The 26,150-nt window shown below is 39.6% G+C and overlaps 1 protein-coding gene across 2 annotated transcripts in view; it reads right to left on the bottom strand.

Moving 5' to 3' along the window:
• kif6 (kinesin family member 6) overlaps positions 1-26,150 on the bottom strand; it is a 482,085-nt gene that overhangs the window by 43,181 nt on the left and 412,754 nt on the right. For both annotated transcript variants that reach the window (XM_052153424.1, XM_052153425.1), the window contains 4 exons: positions 11,258-11,319; positions 10,854-10,937; positions 10,147-10,191; positions 9,723-9,838 (listed from right to left, as the gene is read on the bottom strand). In XM_052153424.1, the coding sequence (XP_052009384.1) occupies positions 9,723-9,838; positions 10,147-10,191; positions 10,854-10,937; positions 11,258-11,319 (307 nt within the window). The remainder of the gene's footprint in view (positions 1-9,722; positions 9,839-10,146; positions 10,192-10,853; positions 10,938-11,257; positions 11,320-26,150) is intronic.

The raw sequence follows: 26,150 nt of genomic DNA, 5'->3' as shown, positions 1-26,150 counted from the left end.
TGCATCTGTATAAGTCAAACACACACACACACACGTAATAATAACCATATTATTTTTATTGGCCTATTTAGTTTTCTTAATATAAAATATTAAAATATCTATTTTGTAAACTCCTTATAGCCAATGGTTACTACAGACACATGTTTTATTCCATTTTACATTATTTTTTCTGGGGCATTTTATTCACATTAAGAACGTCAAGTTTGACAGCATCGATCGTAGCAGCAGCACTGTCACTTCACAGAACACACGGCAAACTGATTTTGTAATATTTGAACATTTAGTGCACGAGGGGCCCTAGCACATTTAATTTATGTATAAAAAAGAGAAAAGAAATAAGAGAAGAAAAAGGGGGTCTGCTCTTCTGGGCCCTAAATCAGCCTGGGCCCTTAGAATCATCCTAACCTTCCACCCCTTTACGGCGCCCTTGAATACGAGATACAGATAAATTGGTCAGAAGTAGAAGCAGATTATTAGACACAGGGGAGGGGGAGAGTGAAGAGGAACTGTCATTTGATGAAGGAAATTGGACGCAGGGGAGGGAGAAACGTAGGCTTAGACCTTTGGCGCAACAACTCCCAATTTTAATTAAGGGTACGCAGGGACAATATGTACCTTGGGCTACACAGGACCTTGATGGGCTTGTCGCTCGCCTCCCTGATATCCACCAGGGGGCTGGAAAGTGGATAAGAGTGTTTGAAGAACAAACAATGGGCAAACTGTTGTCTGTGGGGGACATTAAAGCACTCCTGGCAAAAGTTATAGGAGCAGCCGATATGGTAAAAATCCTTCAAGCATCAGATCTTGATAGAGCTGTGGATTCTTATTATATGGATGGAACTGTTTTTGATGCATAACGTCCAGCAGTGTGGCAGGCAATGCGTAATGTGTATCCAACCAGAGTGGACCCTAAGGCATTAAAAGGGGAACAGCTTGGGGAAACAGAAAACCCAATCACATATGTTCAGAAACAACTAAACAAATGGAAGCAAGAGACTGAAGGGAATCCAGAAGGAGACTCATTAATAGCTACATTGTTCAGAAATGCTGTAATAGATGCCATGCCAGAAACTGTAAAGAGCAGGCTGGAAGACGTGGTCGGCTTAACCTCCAAAACACACAAGGAGTTTTGTGATCATGTGAAAAAATTAACAAAAGTTAAAAACCCAAGAGAAAGAGCTACAGAAAAAACTAACAGAATTAATACAAAAGAACAAGAAAAAGATTCAAGCTACCATAAAGAAGGAAGAATCAGAGCAAATGACAGTAGTGACTCCTGTAAATGCTTCAACACCAAACATGCAGCGGAATCCAATTACAGCTATCCCTAAAAATACACACCAGGGCCCTGCGCCTGTCATCAATGTTTATGCTCAACAACCAGAGATGATGGGATGGGAAACAAAACCACCACAAATGGAAAAAAGATTAAGAAACAGATTAAGAGAGTGCTGGAATTATGGACAGCCTGGACATCACAAAAGGGATTGCCCAATATATCCATGGCAACAGCCACCTGGGGGTGGAAGGGGGGGGAGTTGGCATCAGCCCTACCAGGGTGCAGGTCAAGGCCCAGTAAATACTTGGGGAGGACCAAATCAAGGATATTAGGGATGCCCAGAGAATCCTATAGGGGAGAGTGAGCTTCCAATTTTAACAACCAATGCTGATCCGGAACCTATGCTGCAGGTTAAAATAGAGGGAAAAACAATACCAATGCTAGTAGACACAGGAGCAGTTTACACATGTGTAAATTCAAATTATGCCTCACATCTCCCCTTGTCTGGAAAATGTGCAAAGACAATAGGATTCTCGGGACAAATGCAGCTAATTCCAATGACCTCTCCAGTTTGTCTACAAACTAAAAACAAAACTGCAACCATACCTATCCTGGTATCAAATCAGACACTGCTTAATTTATTAGGAAGAGATGCATTGTGTAAAATGGAACTTCAAATTTGGTGTTCTCCAGAGGGAGTGTATATAGACGTACAGGGAATAGAAACTCAAATGATGATTTCTGAGCCAAGAGCAAATGTGTACTGGATAGGACAGATAGAAAACGACGTGAGACAAATAATAAATAAATGGGGAAAATTCATTAAAGCACAGATTCCAGAAGCACAGGTGCCAAAATCAGAATTTCACTGTACCATGATATACGATCCTGAGAGAGATGCAGAAATAGAAAAGAAATGGCAGGATGGAACTAAAGAACAAAAAGTCGAAATGACCTCACAATACATCATAATAGGTAAACAGGGAGCAGCTTTGAATATAATAGAGAATTAATTTGTAAAAAATTGGTTCAATATAGTAGATTCCGCTCCACATGTATCTTTATATTTAGGTAAAAATTCAAGTGCAAAAGATTTGGGGCCAATGATGATAAAAGCTAAATGGTGCCAATGGGAAACAACAGTAAATCCATTGATTTTTCATTCTACTGACAAAAATTACATAAAAATTTTGTGTGGGACATCATTATTGGGTAATCCACAGGAAGTAGTCATCAATGAAAAAATACAAACGCAAATGATGACAACACAGAAATTGGAAGAGACTATTGATGCTGAACTATTTAAAGAATTGGAGTGTCAAATACCAAATGAGATATGGTCTCAGCATGACACAGATGTTGGACTGGTAAATTCAGCCAGTCCAATAAGAATACGACTTAAGCCAGGTGCACGTCTGCCAAGAAAATCGCAGAACCCTTTGCGGCCTGAAGCTGAAACAGGCATAAAAGACACTATAGATGGTCTAGTAAAAGCAGCAGTATTGGTGGAAACAAACAGCTATTGTAATACTCCCAATTTTTCCTGTAATCAAAGCAAACAAATCTAAGTGGTGACTAGTACATGATTTACGAGCAATAAATGATATAGTAGAGGATTGGCCAGCTGATGTTCCAAACCCACACACGCTGCTGACAAATGTCCCACCTAATGCCAAGTACTTTACCGTGATTGATTTATGTTCTGCATTTTTCAGTGTTCCGGTGGCAAAGGAAAGTAGATACTTATTTGCATTCACATATGCTGGAAAACAGTATACTTACAAACAAATGCCACAAGGATTTAAACACTCACCACATATATTTAATCAAGTTCTCAAAGCTGACTTAGAAGACCTAACAATAGACAGCGTTATGCTGCAGTATGTAGATGATTTAATGATCTAATCCACATCATTGGAACAGTGTCATAGAGATTCTATTAAAGTACTTACTAAGTTAGCACAAGGAGGACATAAAGCATCCAAAACAAAACTACAGTATTGCCAGCCACGAGTGGAATACTTAGGACGACTGGTCTCATATGGTACAAAAGCTATAGCTCCAAATCATTTAGAAGCCATAAGTAAAACACCATTGCCGCAAACAGTAGGGCAGTTGATGACCTTTCTAGGAATGACAGGCTTCAGTTCTGATTGGATAGAGAGATATGCAGTAAAAACAGCTCCACTAAGAGAGATCATGAAACAAGCAGGATTGCAAAATTTAAATACTAAATTAAAATGGAATTCAGATGCAATGATATCGTTTGAATCTATAAAAAAAGAATTACAACAAGCACCTGCCCTCCAGGCACGTGCACACATAGACATCAAAAGGGGCTTGAGCACCTGCCCTTTTTATTCCTGAAGAGAAAGTGCCCTTTTTTCTGGGGTGTTTTTTTTTTTTTTGGAAAAATAATATATATTCCTGTTTGCGCAGATGCGCACAGCTTCCCTGTCAAGCAAATATATTTATTGAACAGTGTATATAAATATCGGGTCAGGAGTTCTGAAGCGCTCCCCCCCCCGCGTGGTCTCTGCGCAGCGGAGAGCACACACACACACACACGAGGCAGCAGCAACAGCGGCCCCTCCCAGCAGTGTTTTTCTTGGCTTGCGTTGAGGTGAGTGGCGATGAACAAAAAATTTAACTACCAGTGCCTCGAATTTACTGCTGATTAGCCAAAGACAAATATAGTTAACCTGTGTCTTGCTAACATGCATGACTCATGAGCTACTAGCTAATGTAATAAGTTAGCTACGGTTTAGCTAAGGCAAATATATCATGGCCATACAATGCTACTGTACTAAATGGGGACCCTACAGGTGAATACAGTGTGTGTTTCTAATAACATCATCACAATCGATAAACTGATATGCAAATTAGGCGTCAACTAGTTAAAATGCGCATATTTGCATCTAATTGACAGGGCAATGCAGGTAAATAGGATAAACAAAATAATTAAAGCATATCACCACAGAACGTCCCCAGTTAATGACTTGCATACATCAAGAGTCTTTCCCCCTGAAATGTAACAAATTAACAAAATAGCAGCAACAGCCCTCTTCAGTTTAGAGTGAATATTTGTGTTGATTTTTGTCAAAGTGTTATGTATTCTGATAACACCAAAATAATTAAAATGATGTAGTGCCTTGTGCAAAAATAAACAAATTATTAGTAAAACATGCCCCTCTGCTTGATGCAGTTATTTAGGTTATTCTAAATATATACTTGAAACTAGTAGCTTAGAAAACATGCACATTGTGGCATAGTTTCCTTTGCTGCTCTATACACCAAGTGAATACTAAGGAGACCATGGTTTCTGTGTGAACTGATTATTTTGTAGACATCTTTTGAAAATGAAACAATTGTGTGAGTTTGAGGAAGATATAAATGAATTAACTTTTTTTAATTATTTTTTTAAAAAGGAAGTCAGAGTTGTAACATATATACTTTTTTGTTTAAAAAAAAAAAAAAAACGTAATTATGAGAAGTGCCCTTTTTTTCACTTGAGCCCCTGCCCCTCAAAATGTCTGTGCACATCCCTGCTGCCCTCTGTAATCCCGACTACACTATACCATTTAACCTGAATGTGGCATACAGAACTGATGGCTATGCATCAGCTGTATTGATGCAAGAGACATGTAGTGGCAGGAAAAAACAAACCATAGCGTACTATAGCACTAAGTTGGACAATGTAGCACAAGGTTACCCACCATGTTACCAACAAGGCCTTGCAGCATTATATTTTGCTTAAGAGAAGACATCCACATTTACTATGGGGTACCCAGTAATCATTTACACGTATCATAAAATTGTAGAGTTACTAGAACAAGGAAAATTTGTTTTAACGCAAGCCCGTATTTTAGCATATTCGTCACTACTGATGTATCCAGATGTTACCATTAAACAATGTAATACAACCGTGACTAATTCATTGGCATTCACTGGGTTACAACCGGATCTTAAGTCAACACCGATCTCTGAAGCAGAAGTAATTTACTTTGTTGATGGTTCCAGTTTTAGAGATTATATAGGAACTCATACAGGATATTCAGCAATAAAGAAAGACAAGGATGAATTTATACCAGTAATATCCCAACATTGTGTACAGCCATGTTCTGCTCAATTAGCAGAATTAAAAGCTCTCACAATTGCATGCCAATTAGCAAAAGGACAATTAGCAAATATTTTTACTGATTCAGCTTATGCTCATGGTGTATGTCATCTATTTGGGGCTGTGTGGAAACAAAGAGGTTTCAAAAAGAGTGATGGAACTCCCATCCAACACACTCAACAGATAGGTCAGTTAATTTCTGCTATGATGTTACCAAAGCGATTAGCTGTTATCAAATGTCAGGCTCATAAAAAAGGAAACAATTATATCATTAAAGGTAACAACACAGCTGATTTAGAAGCTAAAAAAGCATCAGGATGTAAGGTGGCAGTATTAGCTCCAACAATTTTAATAGAACCACAACCTCAGATAGAGGATATAATCAGAATTCAACAACAAGCAAGTCCATATGAACAGACAATGTGGCATCAAAAAGGAGCCAAGAAAGACACACAAGATATTTGGCATTCACATGAAGGACAGATAGTAGCACCAACTACACTATTAAACATACGTATTACAGATGCGCATGGATTTGACCATTGCGCAAGGGGGGAAGTAGTAAGAAAAATTAAGCAGCAAGGATATTGGTCACCATACTTACATGCAATGGTAGACGAATTTCTGTCCACATGTGAAATTTGTGCCAAAAACAATGTTAGGAAAGGAACAACCACACCGATAGGCCACATACCAATACCAGAAGGACCATTCAAGCACTTAGTAATGGATTATGTGGACATGATAAAGCGAGTACAAGGCAAAAGATACATGCTTGTGGTAATAGACAGATTTAGCAGATGGGTAGAAGCAATACCATCAGCAGATGAGGGGGCAGGAACAGTTATTAAGTTTCTAACAAGGGAAGTAATCCCTAGATTTGGAATACCATCAGAAATAAGTTCAGATAACGGGTCAGCATTTATTCAAAAAACTGTAAAGCAAGTATTACAGCAACTAAGAATAAAACAGAGGTTAGGCTGTGTTTATCACCCACAATCTCAAGGGCTGGTGGAAAGAGTAAATGGTACCCTCAAGGCCAAACTTAACAAAATATGTGAAAGTACTAAACTCAACTGGATTGATGCTTTACCTCTTGCGTTAATGAGTTATCGCATGCAAACTAACAGAAGCACGCATTTAACACCGCATGAAATGCTTACGGGTCGACCCATGCCTGTGCCATATTGCAGAGCAAATGGAACTGAGGTCGTATATGAAAAAACTAACTGCAATACATAAAACTATCTATTTACAGGAAAAAAGAAAAGAGCCTGAAAAAGAGACAGAGACATCTTGTCCAGTCGTTCCAGGAGATCGAGTCTATTTGGGAGTATTCATAAGAAAGTGGAATGAGCCCAGGAGAGAGGGACCTTACAAAGTGGTGACAGCTACTCCAACAGCAGTCCAAGTGGAAGGAAGTACCACCTGGTATTATTTGAACCACTGTACATGGGTACCCAAAGTAAGTAAGGAAGGAGAAGGAGAAAAACTTGATCCCGACAGTACAAAAGAAAGTGTGGTAAGACCAGAGACACAAGAGGAAAAGGCACAGAATGTCAAAAGTTCAGAAAAAGTTACACAGGGAGTGGAGCAAAGCAGAGAAGATCAAGAAAGCAATAGAAATTAATCCAATAACATGCGTGATGATCATCATATACCTATTGCATCTGGCAATGCAAGCTCAAGCCACAGCCAACACTATTACTCAGGAAGTCAACCAGACTTCCCTATCATTGATTTTTCAGCCCTCAGTCAAACCTTGTAGCGATTCAGAAATAACGCAAAAAAATCAAGAATTAGGTAAAACACAAAAGATATCAAAACAACGTAGAAACATTGAAAATAAGATTAATAGTAATGGAAATATTAGGAAATTAGATGGGAAACAGCACAAAATAATGAATGGTATGAATGGGCAACTTTTACAGCAAAAGAAATAGGTATGGAAATCTGCCTACTATGCTCCAAATCACCCCTAAATAAGGTAACGGTAATTCCAAATCAGCATGACTATCAAAAGTGTGCCAACTTTAATAGAAACTTTTGTCATTTAAGAAAGCATGTTAGACCATACTGCCCAGCAGAATGTTTGGCATTTCTAGGAAATTCCATTCTTAAGGATCACTTCAATAAACCACATTGGGAGATTGGTGTAGATATGGGGATATAAAAGAAAACATTAAATTAAAAAAAGGAAAGGTAGAAATCCCAAAATGGTATGACATAGATTATAGCCAAGAGTATGAGTGTTATAGTAAACCGGAAGGAGTTCATGATTTGGGAGAATTTATGGGACAATGTGCTACTACATGGAACCTAGATAAAACAAATGCTTGGAACTCAGATGTACCTGTAAGAGCCCCAGAACTTCAAGCACAAGTATTGAGAAAGGGAATACAAATTATCAAGAAAAGTGTGAGAATCAAACTATAGCATTACCGTCAATAGAATTATATGAAGATCAAATACTAGTGGTGGCAGATTTTTTCTGGGTCTGTGGAAAAGAACAACTTATGGCATCTTTACCACTAGGATGGAAAGGGATATGTGTTAGAGTACGATTGATTCAGGAAATTACAATGGCATAGTGGGAAGCAGGACAATTCATAAAGGAAGAAAGGAACAGAACGAAAAGAGCGTATAAAACAGACCCTAATGTGTTTTTAGACTCAATTGGTCAACCTAGAGGTATACCTAATGAATTTAAGGCTAGAAATGAGGTCAAAGCAGGGCTAGAATCAATATTCATTTGGATTACACAAAATAAGAATACAGAGTGGATCAATTATATTTACTATAATCAACAAAGATTTATTAATTACACTGATGATGCTTTATCTGCTTTAGGAGAGCAAGTACATGAAACAAGTAGAATGACATGGCAAAACAGACAGGCTCTTAATTGGTTACTGGCAAAACAAGGGGGTGTATGTATTATGTTTGGAGATCAGTGTTGTACTTTCATACCAAACAATACCGCACCAGGAGGAACATTTAGTGAAGTCATGATTAAGTTAATAAGCTTAAGAACCTAAGTTAAATCAAATGCTGGAAGAGATAATCAAATGTGGGATTGGTTTGATTTAAAGTTAGGAGCATGGGGAGCATGGTTTGCTAAATTAGGAATGTTTTTGGGAATTGCAATAGTAATAGGAGTGTTAGTATTTGTTGTATGCTGCCTTTATTAAGGTCACTAGTTATTAAAGCCACAGTTAATTAAATGGAATTATTAAGATGTCAAGATAATGGGAGAGTTATAGTAGACAGCAGGGTTGGATTAAAAAACCAAATTGGGATTCACAAACATTGGATGAGTAGTCAAGTACCTCCAATGAAGACGAAGAAGATGAATAAAAGATGAGCCATACCCTGGGTGAAAGTGCTAGCCTAACCTCTCCCCAACGGGTGACCCTCTACGATACGTAATGTATCTGGGTTGAAGACATCTACATTACACTTTAATGATATGATGGATGGTTTGAATATGTATGCCACAAGACTATGGCAAACACAATTAAAGCTGAACCATCACAATCAAGCTGAACCAATTGGACATTTAGGATTATAACATGCTTATATATTAAAAGAAAATGGAGACAGAATCTTTTACTCTGCTCTTGAAACAATTTGAGTAGAGATGTTTTCATTCTGTAATCTCCACCGGAGTGCGGTTGCATAATGGGGTCATTGGTAGTGCAATGGTGAGACTTAATTGAGTCACTAGATAGCATAGCTAAAGCGGCTGAATTATGAAACTGCACTCAGGGCTGTGACTCTAAAAAGTCACAAAGGGGGGATATGTAGGAGATTTTATCAGGTATAATCAATGTAAACATTGTTGATTTGTACCACAGTTATATCTGACAGGCAAACATACAGTTTACTGTGTGTGCATGAAGGCCTTAGGTCATATTGGAATGTGTGTTCCATATATGTGTGACATTTGAAGGTGTGTGCAGAATAAGCATTACGTAGGGGGCTCTCATGACTGCTGGGAGAATTTATCCCTTCCAAAGGTGGTTCTGTTACTTCCTAATATGGTCAGACCAGAGTCTGAGGATGATAGATAATGCATGTTTAAAAAAAAGGATAAGCCCAACCTTGTTTGAGGAGATGTATTTAAGTGAACGGAACCCAGAGTTAGTCAGTTACTCTGCAGAATGACTCGACTTTATTGGTTGTAATAATAAAGACTAATTTTCTGGAATCAAAACCTAAGAATTTGAGAGTGATTCTTCACAGGTTAAGGCAAAAACTTACAACAAATGTCCTCACTTATATAGTGAAACAAGTGTGTGTGTGTGTGTCTGATGTATAATATACCTGTCCTGTTTAGTAGGTTGTGTCTGGCTTTGACAAAGGCCAATATATCAGCATCAGTCTGTTTATCTCCAGTTAGAGGTATAGAGGTTGATGAGATGCCAGTTGAGGGCAAAGCTCTAAAACACAAGTCAAGACATGATGCTTTGGGAATTTTAAGGATCCAAGGTAAGGTTGGTCCATAATTTCTCAGAGATTTGGCCACACCACCATAAAGACCCTTTCTGTTGTATATTAACTGTTTCAACATTAACCAAGATTGCAAAGGAAGGTCAATTATTTATCTGTTATTGGTTTACTCATTTCAAAACTTCAACTTTTTTATATTCTCACAATAAATAATACATGTATAAATAATGCTGATAACAAATATATATATATTCTGTTATGTTTTAGTGTAGTTTTATTTTATAAGAGGTGCTTTTACCTCAATTTTGTGGTGGTCACAGGATTGGATGTATTGTCTCCATTTCTGAAAGAGGAATGACCATTACTTTTAGTCCTATTTAAAAAGGTTGAATTTAGACAGAGCTTAATATTTTAGATTTGTATTAATGTTATCAGTTTCATTAGACATTTGTACAATCCACAAGATAAGTCAGCAGGTGCTTTTATTCAAAGCAACTTACAGTGCACTAATTAAAAAAATAGTCCAGGGATCTTTGCTATGCTCACGACACAATAGTGATGGCTCATGCATCACTTTTTTTTCAGGGGACAGGAACGAATGCATTGGCGCAGTATCAAAAACAATATCAGTAAAAGAACAAACACATCATTCTTTTGCATGCAGTTTCATTAGTGGAAATCTGGAGTTTTCTGCACTCCTGCTGAACTCAAGCAGTGGATGAAACTGGTAGCAACTAGTTGATGATGGGCTGTGAGATTTGGGTGTTTTTAATAGCGATACCCAGTGATTATACTATGTATTTCAAGGGGCAAATTCTGTTCCATTTTTTTAAGTTTGAACACCCCTGCTATAACCCTTCAGTTTCATGCTCAGATCTTTATGTATTATACTACTCCTTCCTACAATTATTTATATATATATATATGAATGACCAACTGATTCAGCTGTAAAAATTAAATTGTATAATTGAATTATATAATAATATCATATTTGTGAGGATTTACCTCTGATCTCTGGAATAGAAAGAAGTTTGCTCCTTTTGTCTTCTCTCCTCAGGGTCGGTGTCATAACCTTTTGAATTTGTGTCTCTGTAAAAAACAAAAAATAATATAATCATTGCTAAAAGCAAAACCATTCAAACTATTGGTCCATGTGTTAGTAAAATGTTTTGTTGTTAATGCAAATCTTGAGTATTTGCAGATCTGCAGAATCTATAATCTAGCAGAATCTGATCACTAGTGGATATACACAGCTCAGAAACATTGTTGGGATTTTTTTTGTCTTTCATAGAACAGAGGTAATTAATGTGGAAATTAGGCCATTCTGCTGTCACCAAATGAAATCGCTACATAACATTTTATTGCAGCCTTTTTCTGGTTTAGTCTACAATGTATTGAGATAGTCTCACCTGATTAACATGCTGCTGAGAGGGCTGGTGTGACTGTGTCCTGAGTTCTGTGCACGATGACCCTGATGGCAGAATGATACAAATATACTTGAATCCAGCTACCCATTAAAATTTGATCATGTTTTTATTTAGCAAAGCACTCATTGAAAAAAGAACTGAAAGCTACCCATTAAAATTTGGTTTAGTTTGGTGCTTTTGTTTAGAAAAGCACAAATTGAAAAAAGTACTGAAAGCTGAGTATAATTAACATCCTAGTGCAGACCTTAATTAAATTGATGGCACTTTTAAATCTCAGTTGCAAGAATTTGTAAGAGCTTGCCAAATAATGTTTCCTAACACTTCAGTGGAATATTTAAAATAATTCTGCTACACCCAGACAGTAGGTATAATTTGAATAATTTCTTGTTCATTTTAATTACATGTGACATTTCATTACATCTCAAGTATTCTATAAACAAATTCATCTCCGTTTTGAATGGATCAGTCAATGTGAGCCCACTTTGAACATTCTGCATATCAAATCTATTCCCCCCACTTAAGAATGTTTAATTGGTGCCTTTAGCCTCTGCAAAAGAGGGTGTTTTACCCCAAATACTATCTTGTCACTTATTGGAGAGTTAATAATTTTATATATATATATATATATATATATATATATATATATATATATATATATATATATATATATATAAAATTTTTATATAATTTTGTCATTTAGAAAATGACAAATAAGATGTCAGGATTTACTGCAGCCAAAAAAAGTATTCTACAATCATGGATTGCGCCAGATACCAACATGAACAGATATTGGTTGTCTTCGTTTTACAATATAGTTTGCCTAGGTACTGTGAATTGCTGGAGCAGGATGGTTAACATTTTGAAGGAACTGACTTAGCTTAGTTTTATGTGTGTATGTTCGTGTGTTTACATGTGTGTATGTTCGTGTGTTTACATACCGTTCATACATATGTATATGTTTATGAGCTCAATATGTATGATTATAAGTACACATAGATGAGAATGTATATCTGAGCATATAAATGTATGTACATGTTTGTTTTTGTTTAAAAAATAAAATAAAATAAAATCACAACTAAGTATATTGTCTTAAAAAAACTGATAATTTACAGGATATTCATTAGCTACATAATTTGGCAATATTTAAAACATGATTAAATATTAGATCAAATTGTCTGAAAATCAACCTTTAGACAAAATACACAATGATCAGGACAATTTTGCATTCTAAATTGACAAACAGGTGTTTGGGAAAGTGTTGTGGTAGTGTATTTTTTTCTCCCCAATTTGGAATGCCCAATTCCCAATGTGCTCTAAATCCTCGTGATGGTGTAGTGACTCGCCTCAATTCGGTGGTGGAGGATGAATCTCAGTTGTCTCCACGTCTGAGACCATCAAAAAACGCATCTCATCACGTGGCTTGTTGCGCGTGTTAACGCCGAGACGTAGCGCGTTTGGAGGCTTCATGCTACTCTCTGCACCATCCAAGCACAACTCACAACGCGCCCCACCGAGAGCGAGAACCAAACATTATTGCGACCACAAGTAGCTTACCCCATGTGACTCTACCTTCCCTAGAAACCAGGCCAATTTGGTTGCTTAGGAGACCTGGCTGGAGTCACTCAGTCTGTGGTAGTTTTTTATGCTATTTACTGTTTTGAGAGAAAATAAGGTGACTTTTACCCCAGGGAGCCTTAAGCCACGTTGTACCCTACATATTCTCAACTTCAAACTCAATAGGCAAACCCAAAACAATACATGCAAAAATATGTGTTGCACAGCTTGTCAAATGTCTGGTCAAAAGATTCCTATTTCCTTTTGTTACGTCCCATGGGACGTATATTATAACATTGTGATAGTGATATTTAAATGTGGTTTATTGTGTGTTGTGTCTCCCTGTGTATTTCCTTGTCACTTTCGCTCTCCATTTAAGCAGGATAATGTGGCCCACCTGTAGTTCATCACCCATGATTGGCTCAGCCCAGGAAAGGAGAGTACAAGAGGCCCACAACTCTTCACCAGTAAGAGAAAGGCACACAGAGAATAATTTATCCTGCATTTCATCGCTTCGTCCCAGCTTTACAATTGTTGTGTTAATGTGAAAAGGATAACAGTCTTGTCAGTTGATTAACCAAATTGTCATTTACAGTTGTTTATTGTTTACACAAGTTTATTACCCAAGTTTTACTATACTTTGAATCTATTTATGTTGTTTGTGTTGTGGGATCATTTAGTAGGGAGGTGGATGCCATTTACTTTAAAGGATTCTGTTTTCTCTTGGTTATTTATATAGATAGGGAGTTAGAGAAGTCATTTGTGTTTTCTTTTCTTTTGCTTTTTGATAGGTAAGTCACTTTCTAAACCCCTGTAGGAAGAATGTCTTTTGTTTGTTATTTTGGCCGGTTCCACTCCTGAAGTGTTCCATTTATTCCACTTATTTCTTTAATAAATGTGTTATATTTTACTATATCACACGTTCTTGTCATCAGTGGTTGCTCTGGGACCTGGAGGCAGGGGCGAAAATTTCATCAAAATGTTGGGGGGGACAATAAACATAACAATTCTCAAGAGCAATTTTTGAAGGGGACACCAAGGTTTTTTTTTTGTTGTTGCCCCGTTTGCATTTGTATTATTTTATTTCTTAAACAATTGTTTTAAGAATATATCATTATATTATTTACAATACACATATTTTAATGATATTTTAGGGGGTACAACCCTCAGATGGGGTCCCGACCCCCCCCCCTGCAATTTCCGCCTATGCCTGGAGGCAGGATCACTTTTGCACTCTCTCCAACACATTTGTTACCCACCTTCCCATACCACTAGACTAAGGAAGGTGTGCCGTAACACTTTTAACAGGAATAAACAAAAACTTTGCCATAGGGATAGGTCAGATGCTAATTTGCACATTAAGAAATGTGGGCACCAAAAGCATATTTCTGAACATCCAGAACAGAGAATCACTGCATGTTTTATGGGGAAGGATGGCTTCATTTCTTTGGACAATTGTCAAAATATTGATTGGACTAAACAGATTGTTCAAACATACTGTAGTGTGAATTCTGTAATTTTTTTCAATGTTAAAATACCCTCTCAGAATCCCAGCTTCAAATGCAAAGACAACTACAAGTGACCAGGGACCAAAGTTTGACCAAAGAATTGTTGAAGGAACAAAAACAAAAAAACAAACACACACACACACACACACAAAAGAAATTAATTTCTGAATGTAACCGATAAACAGGAGCAAGACATTTTTAAATGCTGGTAACAAGTTAATGACATTTTATGTTAAGAATTTTTTTCCCCAAGAAACCAAAGATGCAAGAATATACTGTATATTAGAGGTAAAAAGGAAATTTATTTTTTTCCAATTCTCCTATTAATTATTGTAATATATGGTGCATTAATACAGATTTGACTGAGAAGCAAAATAATTAATATTAAATTATCCATATATTTTTTTATTTAGGCCTTACTTTGTAATAATGTTTGGGTTTCATAAAGCTTATTACATCTAAAGAGCCACAAGCAATGACTGCATGTTTACTCCTGTTTTACCCCAGAGTTGGTCATTAAACCACTATAAAGTTGATCCAGGACTTTATTAACTCTAGAAGACATGTTTGGTTTATGCGCTGTCTGTGTTTACACCAAGGTTTAAAACAATACAAATAATTTGGCCTGTGGGTGACTCTGTCCTCCACTGCTTTATTTAATCAAATCTATATATAATCTTGATATTTACTGTTTATTTTCCATGTGTTTTTAGATCCTCAAATAATTTTTATTTTATTTAGTTTCATTGAAAGTTTATTTTCACCTGTTGTGTTAATCATAAGCAGACTTGATGTCACATTAACATAACAGTGAAAACAGATTTTTTTTTGCTTGGTTATCTCTAATAATGATTTGTCATGAATGCTAAAATGAGGCAAATTTCCTTTTGATGCTTATGATTTTTATGCTGATCAATCCCAAAATATAGAAAAAAATTGGATTGATTATTTTGGTCTGGGAAGATCTTTATTTTGAGCATGCTTTCCCATACCAGGGTGACTAGCCAAGTTTCAGTTTAGGTTGCATGAACCCTGGGTTTTAGGTACCATGAAAGTAGGTAGTTTACCACAAGCCAGATTATGATTCAGTAGGAATCATGCTCATTTAGGAAGAATTCCCTCCTCTGCCTGACACTCCATGCAAGCTTCTAATAAATAATCATGGGACCAATTGCGGGTCCGAGCTCACTCAACCAGGAGTGTTAAGTCCTCATGGGCACTCGCCAGGGGCACCTCCCTAGCAGACATCTGCAGAGCAGCAGGGGGGCAACACCTAACAATTTCGCGAGATTCTACAATCTTCGAATTGAGTCAATATCGTCCCGTGTTCTCTCAGGTCCGAGCCCGTAGAACTCGGTAACATGCTGACGATCTGGCCGGGTGAATCGCTTGCGCCTAGAGCCCTTTCCCTCAGCTGAGGTAAAATAGTGCGCCTTGTACCCAGAAGACCCCATCTTTGGATCCCTGGTTGATTCCTCCCTAGCCCTTTTGGGTCTGCAGTTCAGCGGAGGAACTCGCCGACCCAAGCCACTATGGGTAATCAATCTACCCTGTACTGGAATAGGTGCTTCACAGGTTAAGGCCTCCTGTTCGGACTCCCCCTGTGTGTAATTCCGCGGTACTGTCCCCTCACGAGCGGACCCCGTGTCTCCCTTAGGCAGTCCCAGCTGCCTCGGTCGCCGTGCTGTAGCTTCCCCCCTCCACGAGCCTGGATCTACTACCGCGCCAACTTTCCCACATAGGACCTAAGCGGCCATGTGATGTATTCGCCACTCTTTGCCTCCCCTGCAGGGTAGGTGTGGTCTCCGCAGGGTCTTCTCCCCCTGAAAGAATAGGAAACGGGGTAAGACCCCCTACATTAATGCATGTAAGGGCCCCGGCCATAGTTGCTCTATGTGAGAAACATAGAGAAAAAAGAGGCCCAGCCAGGTTTGGCCCCTTCTCATTGGCCTTTTTTCATAGAACAGAGGTATATATCGGCGCTCAAGAGAGACCCCTAGTTTCGCTTCTCCGACACAATGTCTCGTTCCCTCCATCGGGGAACAGAGGTTACATACGTAATCTAGACGATTTGGGAAACTGAATCTTAGTGCAGCCTTCTACACTATAGGTCATGGTATTCGCTTAGAGTGCTTAAGTCAGTGGGTGGGGATTCTAGGGACTGCACTTACATGGCTCTCTTCCTATTTGAAGAAGAGAACCTTCGCTGTTGAAATTGGGAATTTCTTCGCCTGCTCTGTGCCCATCTCATGTGGGGTTTCTCAATCTATATATGCTTCCATTAGGTTCAATCTCTCAAAAATACAACATTGCATACCACTGTTATGCTGATGTCATTCAGCTTTATCTACCGCTGAAGCCATGTGATGATTTTACTTTAAATTCTCTGTTTGATTGTCTTAATGATATCAAACAATGATTAACAGTTAACTTTCACCAGCTCAACGAATCAAAATCTGAAGTGTTAGTGTTTGACCCCCCTGATTATGATGAACATTTAAATTAACATCTAGGCCCCCTTTCAACTAATTGAAATATTCTTTTCTGAAAAGATCCTTCGCAAATCCCATTACCACTGCACATACTCCAATTCTTCTCTAAAGCTTCAGGTTTACATCTTATTATTAATAAATGTGAATTATTCTCAATTAAAAGTTGTTCTACTTCTTCAATTGTTGGTATTGCTGTCAAAAATTGTGTAACATTCCTTGGGCTGTGTTCCACTTAAAATTTTTATGCCCTTCCCTTGCTAACTTCCCTCCATCTCACGGACTCAGATGTACGTCTTTGCTTACAATTACGTGAGTGCCCACTACCGTCGGAACACATGAAATGGGTTTAACAGGAACAGTTTTAACTGAGCCCTTAATCACTTGGAGCATGTTGAGGGCTGATGTCAATTTGTGGAATTATTTAGTGATTTTTACACCTGAGAAAAAGAAAGTTTTCAGAGATTGATACAACCACAGATTCGTGATATACTGTTTCTCCCAGATGCAACTGAGATTTAATCTAAGCACAAATGCAACATTTGAGCAAAATTATCAGCTTGTACCTTTGTTATTTCACCTTCAGATATGTGTGCTTGGCATCTTGCTATACACCATGATAGCTCAGCAGTCCACCTCAGAGGTCTTTCTCACACATTCTGAGTGACTAAGAACTCTGGCAGTTATCTGGAATTCACAGAACCACAGTTGCATACATATCGTCTAGGTTACGTATGTAACCTCCATTCCCTGACACTAAGGGTCTCTCTTGAGCGCCAAATATACCTCTGATCTATGAAAAAAGGCCAATGAGAAGTTGGCAGACAGAATTTGCATGTCCCGCCCCCGGACATATGGGTATAAAGGCGGGGAAATGCGTCTGTTTCATTCAGGAATTTTCTGAGGTGCCGGAAATGGTCCGGCCACAACAGTGGCTCGGCTCAGTGACGTGGCCGGGAGGACACAACGTCTCATTCCCTCCATCAGGGAGGGACATAGACATTTCCCGTCTGTCGCTCACTTCGATGTTGTGTTGAAGAAACTAGGGGTCCAATTTAAATCACGCCATGTGCTGAGCCGTGCACATGTACTGCTGACACAGGAGCGGGCAGGTACTTGACGTGCCAAAACGACCAGCTGTATCAGACTGCAGATGGCGAAATACACCACATGGGCTTTTAGGTCACATGTGGGATGTGGCGCTGTGGTAGATCCTGCCTCTTTGGAGGGAGGAGGAGTTGTTATAGACACAGCGACCGGGGGGCAGCGGGAACTGCCCAAGGGAGATGCGGGTCCACTCGTAAGGAGACCGTACAGCGGGAAATACACACAGGTGGAATGTCCACGTTGGAGCCCTAACCTGCGGAGCACCTATTCCAGTACAGGGTAGATCTGATTACCCACAGTGGATTGGGTCAGCGAATTCCTCCGCCAAATTGTGGACCCACAGGGCTAGGGAGGAGTCATCCAGGGAGCCGAGTGGGCTCTCCTGGGAGAAAAAGCGCACGGTATTAGCTAAGCCGAGGGAAAAGGTGCTAGGTGCAAGCGATTCACCCGGTCAATCCGTGAGCGTGGCTCGGACCTGAGAAAACACGGGATGAGACTGACTCTACCCTGAGATTGTATAATCTCGCAAAGGTTGCCCAACCCACTGCTCTGCATATGTCTGCCAGGGAGATGCCTCTGGCCAGTGCCCATGAGGACGCAACACTCCTTGTTGAGTGTGCTCGAACCCGCAAGGGGGGGCATGGTCTGGGTGCATAGGCGATAGGCATCCACAAACCCAATGGGAGAGCCTCTGTTTGGAGACAGCGTTCCCTTTCCGCTGTCCACTGAAGCAGACAAAGAGCTGCTCAGAGCATCTAAAGCTCTGTGTGCGGTCCAAGTAGGTATGCAAAGCATGTACCGGACACAGCAACGAAGGTTCACTACTTGATCTCTGAAGGGAGTGGTAGGAACCTTGGGCACGTAGCCCGGCCGCGGTGTCTGCCGGTCCGAACTCCAGGCAAGTGTCACTGACAGAGAACGCTTGCAGGTCCCCGACCCTATTGATGGAGGCGAGCGTGATCAGCAGGGCTGTTTTTCAGGAGAGGGCCCTGAGTCCAACTGATTCTAGCGGCTCGAAGGGGGGTCTCTGAAGGCCCAAGAGGACCACTGAGAGATCCCAGGAGGGGAACAGGCTTGGCCGGGAGGGATTTAACCTCCAAGAAACCTGAATAATCAAGTCGTGCTTACCCAAAGACTTGCCGTCTTCTGCGTTGTGGTGGGCTTTGATAGCAGCTACATACATCTTCAAGGTGGATGGGGACAGCCTCCCCTCCAACATCTCCTGCAGAAATGAGAGCACTGACCTGACTGCAGTAGGTGGTAGATCAGCTAGATCTTCCGCATCCCTTCCAGGGGCCTGTCTTGGAGGTTCCAGAGGTCTGGGTGTGGATGCCAGAGCGTGCCCCGTCCATGAGAAAGAAGGTCTTTCCTCAGGGGAATTTACCAGGGAGGGGCTGTCGCGAGGAGTATGAGGTCCGAGGACCTAGCCCGGGTGGGCCAATAGGGAGCCACTAGAGTGACATGTTCCTCGTCCTCCATGACCTTGCATAGCACCTGAGCAAGAAGGCTCACTCGGGGAAATGCGTACTTGCGCAGCCCTGTGGGCCAGCTTTGTGTCAGTGTGTCTGCCCCGAGGGGAGCCTCTGTTCGGGCATACCAGAGCGGGCAGTGGGAGGTCTCTCGGGAGGCGAACAGGTCTACCTGAGCCTTGCCGCACCGTTCCCAAATCAGCTGGACTGACTGGGGGTGAAGCCTCCACTCCCCACTGGGCAAGAGTTGTCGTGCCAGCGCGTCCGCTACCACATTGAGGTTGCCGGGGATGTGAGTGGCACGCAGCGACTTGAGTCGTTACTGCTCCAAAGGAGGAGACGACGGGTGAGTTGTGACATGTGGCGGGAGCGTACGCCGCCTTGGCGATTTATGTACGCTACCGCGGTGGTGCTGTCTGATTTGATCAAGACGTGTTTGCCCTAAACCAGCGGGAGAAATGCCACAGGGCAAAGAAAACAGTCAGCAACTCCAGGCAGTTGATGTGCCAGCAAAGCGGGGCCCCTTTCCAATGGCCAGCAGCTGCATACCCATTGCACACGGCGCCCCAACCCAATCTGGATGCGTCCAGCAAGGAGGTCTGTCAAGGGTTTGAATGTTTGGCGGCAGGCGGGGGTGACAATCACACCAGTCGTCGAGGTAGTTGAGTATGCGAATGCCGGCTTCTCGGAGCGGGACAAGGGCTGGCTCTGTGACCTTCATAAAGACGCGAGGAGACAGGGACATGCCAAAGGGGAGGACCTTGTACTGATACTGATTCTCGAGGAAGGTAGAAAGGATGACAATAGATGGTGAGAAGCTCCAGGTTGGGTGTGCAGGAACGTGAGAGAGGAACTATGCTTGCACTGTCGCACCAGCTGTTGTTAACCATCAGACATACACCACCTCCCCTTGACTTTCCTGACTCCATTGTTCTGTCCATGAACATGCGCAAAAACCGAAAAGAATTTGGCCGGCTAGATGGTGTGGTCCGGAATCGCTGGGTTATCTCAGTGAAGCAGAGGGGGTTGCAGTCTCTAAGGTCCCTTTGGAACTTCACCTTGGCCCTGAGGTCATCCATCTAGCAGAATACTAGGCAGGGGAGTGCGTTGGGCATGAGTCCTCAGCCTGTTCCTCATGCCGGCTTGTTTCCCTCGGGGTCGCCGCTTCTGGTTGTGTCCTTTGTTCTTCCTTAGAATCTCGCTTGGCCAGCATGGGTCCGGTGATAAAATGGGTAAGTAAGTTGTAGACCAACAGATATAAGAGTATTTCTGTCGTAATTGTTAATATCCATCTTGAGAAGTAAGAAAGATTAAAATATCTTAAAGCGCAAGAGAAAAAAAAGCAAATTGTGTTCGGAGCAGTCATGACGGCAGCCGACCTCACCGGCGCCATATTTTCTAAACCTACGGCCAGTTGTGCAGCCAACCAATAACGTTAGAGTGACAGCACCACTAACAACAAGAAATACAGATACTAGCGACATCTAGCCAAAAAAATCTCTGGCAAAGTGAACGGTGAGCACGCGGTCCTTGGCTCTGTGCTTCCTCTGCACATGCGCTGGCCATTGACTGTCCTAAAAGAGTGTCACAAAGACACAAAAGTAGATGTAGTGCTCATGCGTCGAATGCATTCCTATTCATTCATGGTCAGAAAAGTATAATCACAAAGACAACATGGTCGACCAGGCCCAAGGCGATCCGTAACACACAAAAACAAAGTATACCTGGGCCTCTTCCCAATCCTGTAAAATTAGCCTAAAACGCCTAATCAAGGCATACCCAAAGTAAATTTAAAGCTGTTCTTGAACCGTTTGGAGTACATGCATGGTTTTGGTCACATTTGAAAGGGGACACTCTGAAGTTTTTTCTCCAGCAGTCAGAATTACTGTAAGTGCTACTGATTTTGAGTAATAGAAGTTTGAACACAATGAAATAGAATTTTCTTTTTCCGCCTGAAATTTTTTTTGCATACAGATGCCTGCAGATGACTATAACTTGTAGCTATTAGCTTGAGAACACAATGGGATCACAGCATGAATCCTTACCTAGTCCAGGTTCAAATGTTATAACAATATCATAAAAAAATGAATATTTTACACATGTTTTTCTAAGGGTACACCCAGGCGTTTTACAAAAGTGCCTTTTGGATACTCCAAAAGGTCACTTTGGAAACCTAGGACAAAAAGGCTGCAACTTTTGAACGCTTCAACGTACAGTCATAATTTTGGGCTCTAATGAAAGATGACACTTAGAGCTATCATATTCCATATCCAGATCCACTATTAGTTTTGCTGACACAGAGTAACTGATGCATAAACACATTAGAGTGCCTTTTCCCTTCTTGAAACTAAATGTTGTGCATATAAAAGAGTCAAAACTAGTGCTATGGTGGACAATTTGTTTATATAACAAATACACAACAAACTATTTACATTAATTTTTACATAAAGTATTTACAAACCATTATAAAATTGTACATGTTTCTAGCAACATGCCAGTCATTGTAGCAGTCACATTTGTGTACAAAGCACATAGGCACAACACAGGAGAGTACTTCACTGGTGTCTTTGCATGACACTGCCTGCACTTCAGACGACCAGCGGTGCAAGATTGGGTGATGTGCAACGGCCTGTGATGTGCTCTTCGTGGAGCAGGAGATACGGGTCTGGCTGTGGATTGAGACCCCAACTCTGCCAGCTCCTCAGCAAGTGTCTCTCTGAAAGCCCTCCTCTCTTGATGAGGTGCTGTCCTGCTGCTCCACTTTATGTGGCCGCTTGCTGAGTGAGGGATAATAAATAAATATAATTTACAAAGCTAGACACAACTTTTCCATCTTTTCTGTATTCTATATATATATATATATATATATATATATATATATATATATATATATATTAGTTTTTCTTTTCGAGTGTGTAAAAATGTATTATTGTATGTATATTTACTGTAAATACTGTATACTTTGCCAATGTACTATGGAACAAAGAGATGGGCCTACACCTCCCCCATGAATTCAGCACTGTAACAAATAGATGGCCCTACACCTCCCCACCTCCCCGCATTGTAACAAATAGACTCTCAAACACAACATATATTCTTATTTTCAACTTATATTTATTGATTTATTTACTATATATATATATATATATATATATATATATATATATATATATATATATATTTTACAGTAAATATACAAAACATCTATATAGCATGTCAATAGATCTGAAACAAACAATGAACTAAAAACACGCACAAACGGTTCAAACACTCACTGAGGAAACACAGGACAAAGGGTAATTACAAAATGTGTATTCATTATTCAAACTAAAGCTTATTTATGCGGAATATACAGTAATATATGTTATAAACACAAGAAAACACTTACTTGTCCAGAGCCGTGTCTCATCTCTCCATCTGCCTCTGAATCATCTGTATTGTTTTCAGAAATTTCATCTCCAAACTCAGAATTTTGACAATGAATGCCTTCTTATATCACATCCTGGGGTGAAAATCCTGTTTTTCGCGTCCGTTTCACCATATTTAAATCGCCAAATGTGTAAACAGTTCCAAAGCAGCTCTGCATGCATTTACGCTGGAGGCGCACAGCAGTGGGTAAACTCGAGGAAACTTTGCGCACACACACAACAGAGCCGTCATCTAATCGCTCCACTAAAGCCGCATATCACTGTTTTCAGAATTTCATTGGCTATACGATGCGTCAGTCATTTCCACTCTTCAATGTAATTGGTTTGATCAGTAAACAAAGGAAAGTGGGTATGCCCTTACACTCGACACAGATGGTGGTTGGGTATTGAAGGCTGTGGACAGGACATGGAAGCTCCTATTGGGTCAAATGAGGTGTCAATCGAAAGGTCAGAGTGCGTGCTTCCATTTTGATACCGGATATAGGAAATGTTTACATCTGAACTGAAGTTATTACCGGTAATATGTGAAAGATTAGGCACAGCTGCCAGGTGCTTTGAAATGATGCAACAAGAGTCTGTGGATATTTATTGATGTAATACTGTGATTTGGACTAAACATTTTACTTGATTTGATCATTTGGACATTTGACAATGAAACAACACCGTTTTTGTCGGGAAGTTATGGCTCAGTGTACAACTATGAGGCATCATAGGTGAGTTGCCTAAATTTTGTTATTGGTTGTTTATATGTTGGTGGTCTGACAAAGATATAGATTGTACCTGCTGTTGTGATTGTATCTTAAAATGGTTTATATCAATAGAAAATCAAGAAATGTAGCTTTCCAAAGATATGTGGCATGTGTACCAATGTAACACACAGCTGTTTTGTTTATCGCATACTTTTATTTTGTACATTTAAGGGCCCGTCCGCGGGCCTAGATTTCCATGGTGTTAAACGTGCGCGAACAAAAAATTGTGATTCCGTTAACAGCAGCTAACAAAACATTGCCGGATGATAATACATTCGTGGTGCATAATATCTTTGCTCAAAAATAGCAAATACAAAATGGGTTAAGCTGGTGGCATTCATGTGTGCTATTCACAGGCATGAGAGGCTGCACCATTGCTATGGTTTTCACTTATCAATCATCGCAAATGCAGGAGTCAGTCCTGTGTTCCGTACACATACATGAAATGAAAAAATAGGGGATTTACTCCCGCATTTAAATGCGGTTGTCACACCTGAAACTTTGTAGTGTGACGTGGCCAAACAACACATTTCTTGCAAAGTGTTCCCAGATGACCGACAGGGAAGAAATAGTGAGAACTCATGATATGTTCCTTCTCCGTTCGTATTGTGTATGCGAATGCCAATAAACCTCTAAACACAGTGAATCAGACATGTACATTTCTGGCTTTTCTTTAATCTGTTCTTCAAAATATAATCAAATGTGCTTCTTCTAACATCTGTCTTTGTGTAAAACGGCATTTCTTGTCATATGTCACTTCGAGATGTCTACATGTCACCTGCCACAGTGGCAGCCACTGCACATGATTTACCCACATTTGGTGGGTGCTAATTTCCTACCTTGGTTACATTTTTTTTTTGTACTGACTTGGTACTGAAGTACCGGTACTTTTGACAACACTACCAGCAACTCCTAGGCTACATTCACACATTCAGTGTATGAGATTGACAGGGTTGGGAGGGTTACTTTTTTAACGTATTCCACCACAGATTACAGAATACATGCTGTAAAAAGTAATTTGTAATCAGGGGCGAAAATTTCATCAAAATGTTGGGGGGACAATAAACAATTTTTGAAGGGGACACCAATAATACAGGCAAAATTGTACTTGCAAGGATACGTGTACACCGAGGAAAGCCTTACTACTATTATTAGTGTAGCATGGAGACCGTTCCATTATCCTTCTTCTCAAAGTTTCTTTCTGGTTTAATGAAAAAGCTGACTAAATTGAACAAAAAATTCTTCAAAACCATACATTTTTTGTAAATAAGTTGTTTACACAATCAAGCCACCAAAATACAATGGAATTTGAACTTAACTTCAACTTTTATTTATTTATATATCACACTTAATAGCAACGTTGTTGCTTCACAGTTATAATTAAAACATACATAAAAACATTTACCATGCCTAGCAAATGAAGGCATGACTACACTCTTAGACATATACCCTAACACAACTGTATAGTGAGATCAGTATAGACGAGAAAGAGGGAAAAAAAAAACTAAATAAAAATAAGTTATTACTTCAATTAACAAACACCCTTAATTTAAAGCTAAGTTAAAAAGATACATTTTCAACTTAAATTTATAAGTAATGAAAAACATCAATATTGTGAAAAAGTGTCCCCATATAAAAGAAATAAAATGATTTTCATCACTTAATATTAACTTCTTGTTTATTAAACTTGTATAAAATCAAAATCACATTTGTTATCATGCTGATATCTGGAGAAAAACTGCACACTTCGTGTGATATTATATTAGATTGACTATATTAAATGATATAAACCGACTAAATCACAGTGAAAGCGTTAAAATCTAAATGCACACCCGGACTAGTCTAATCTACAAGACTAACGTTACATCACGTAGTGTATGCGTACACTCTATGGGTGTGTGAGTGAGTGGGGATATACTACTGTATTAAACAAGCTAGGTAAACGCATAGACTGTATTAAACAAGGGTAACGTTAAACGTTATAATCGCTAACATAGCAGACTGCATCAGTGAAAAAAGTACATTGGTACACAAGTACACAATCATATATTTGTTTTTTGACATGATTTATTAATGACTCAGCATCATCTATATTAAAGAGAAAATAATCACTTCATCCGATGTTTAAAGTGAATAAAATAACATTGATTTACTAGAGTTCCACAACTACTCTGTTCTTCTCTCCCGCCACCGGAATTTGTGTGTGTCGGTGGTGAGGTAAAAGGGGCGGAGGCAGTGGACCAAAGCACTGTGAGGCAAGGGAGGGGGGGACGCAAAATGTTTAAAACATTTTTTCTTCCTGACCCCCCCGCGATTTCCGCCTATGTTTGTATTGTATTCCATTAGATTACTCAAGGTCAGTAACGTATTCTAAATACTTTGGATTACTTCTTCTGCACTGGTAGATATTTTCACTTTTTTTACTATAAAAACTATGCCAGTACATTAAGACAAAATACACATGTTACAAATACATTATCTGAAAAACCTAAATATCTTATGCAGTGTTGTTTCTAAAACAAGATTAATAAAATTGATCTTATTTTAAGGATTTTTAGATATTTTTACAGG

Source organism: Xyrauchen texanus, chromosome 22 (genome assembly GCF_025860055.1).
Source record: "Xyrauchen texanus isolate HMW12.3.18 chromosome 22, RBS_HiC_50CHRs, whole genome shotgun sequence".
NCBI classification, from domain to species: Eukaryota; Metazoa; Chordata; class Actinopteri; order Cypriniformes; family Catostomidae; genus Xyrauchen; species Xyrauchen texanus.
This window is presented reverse-complemented; position numbering and strand designations above follow the sequence as displayed.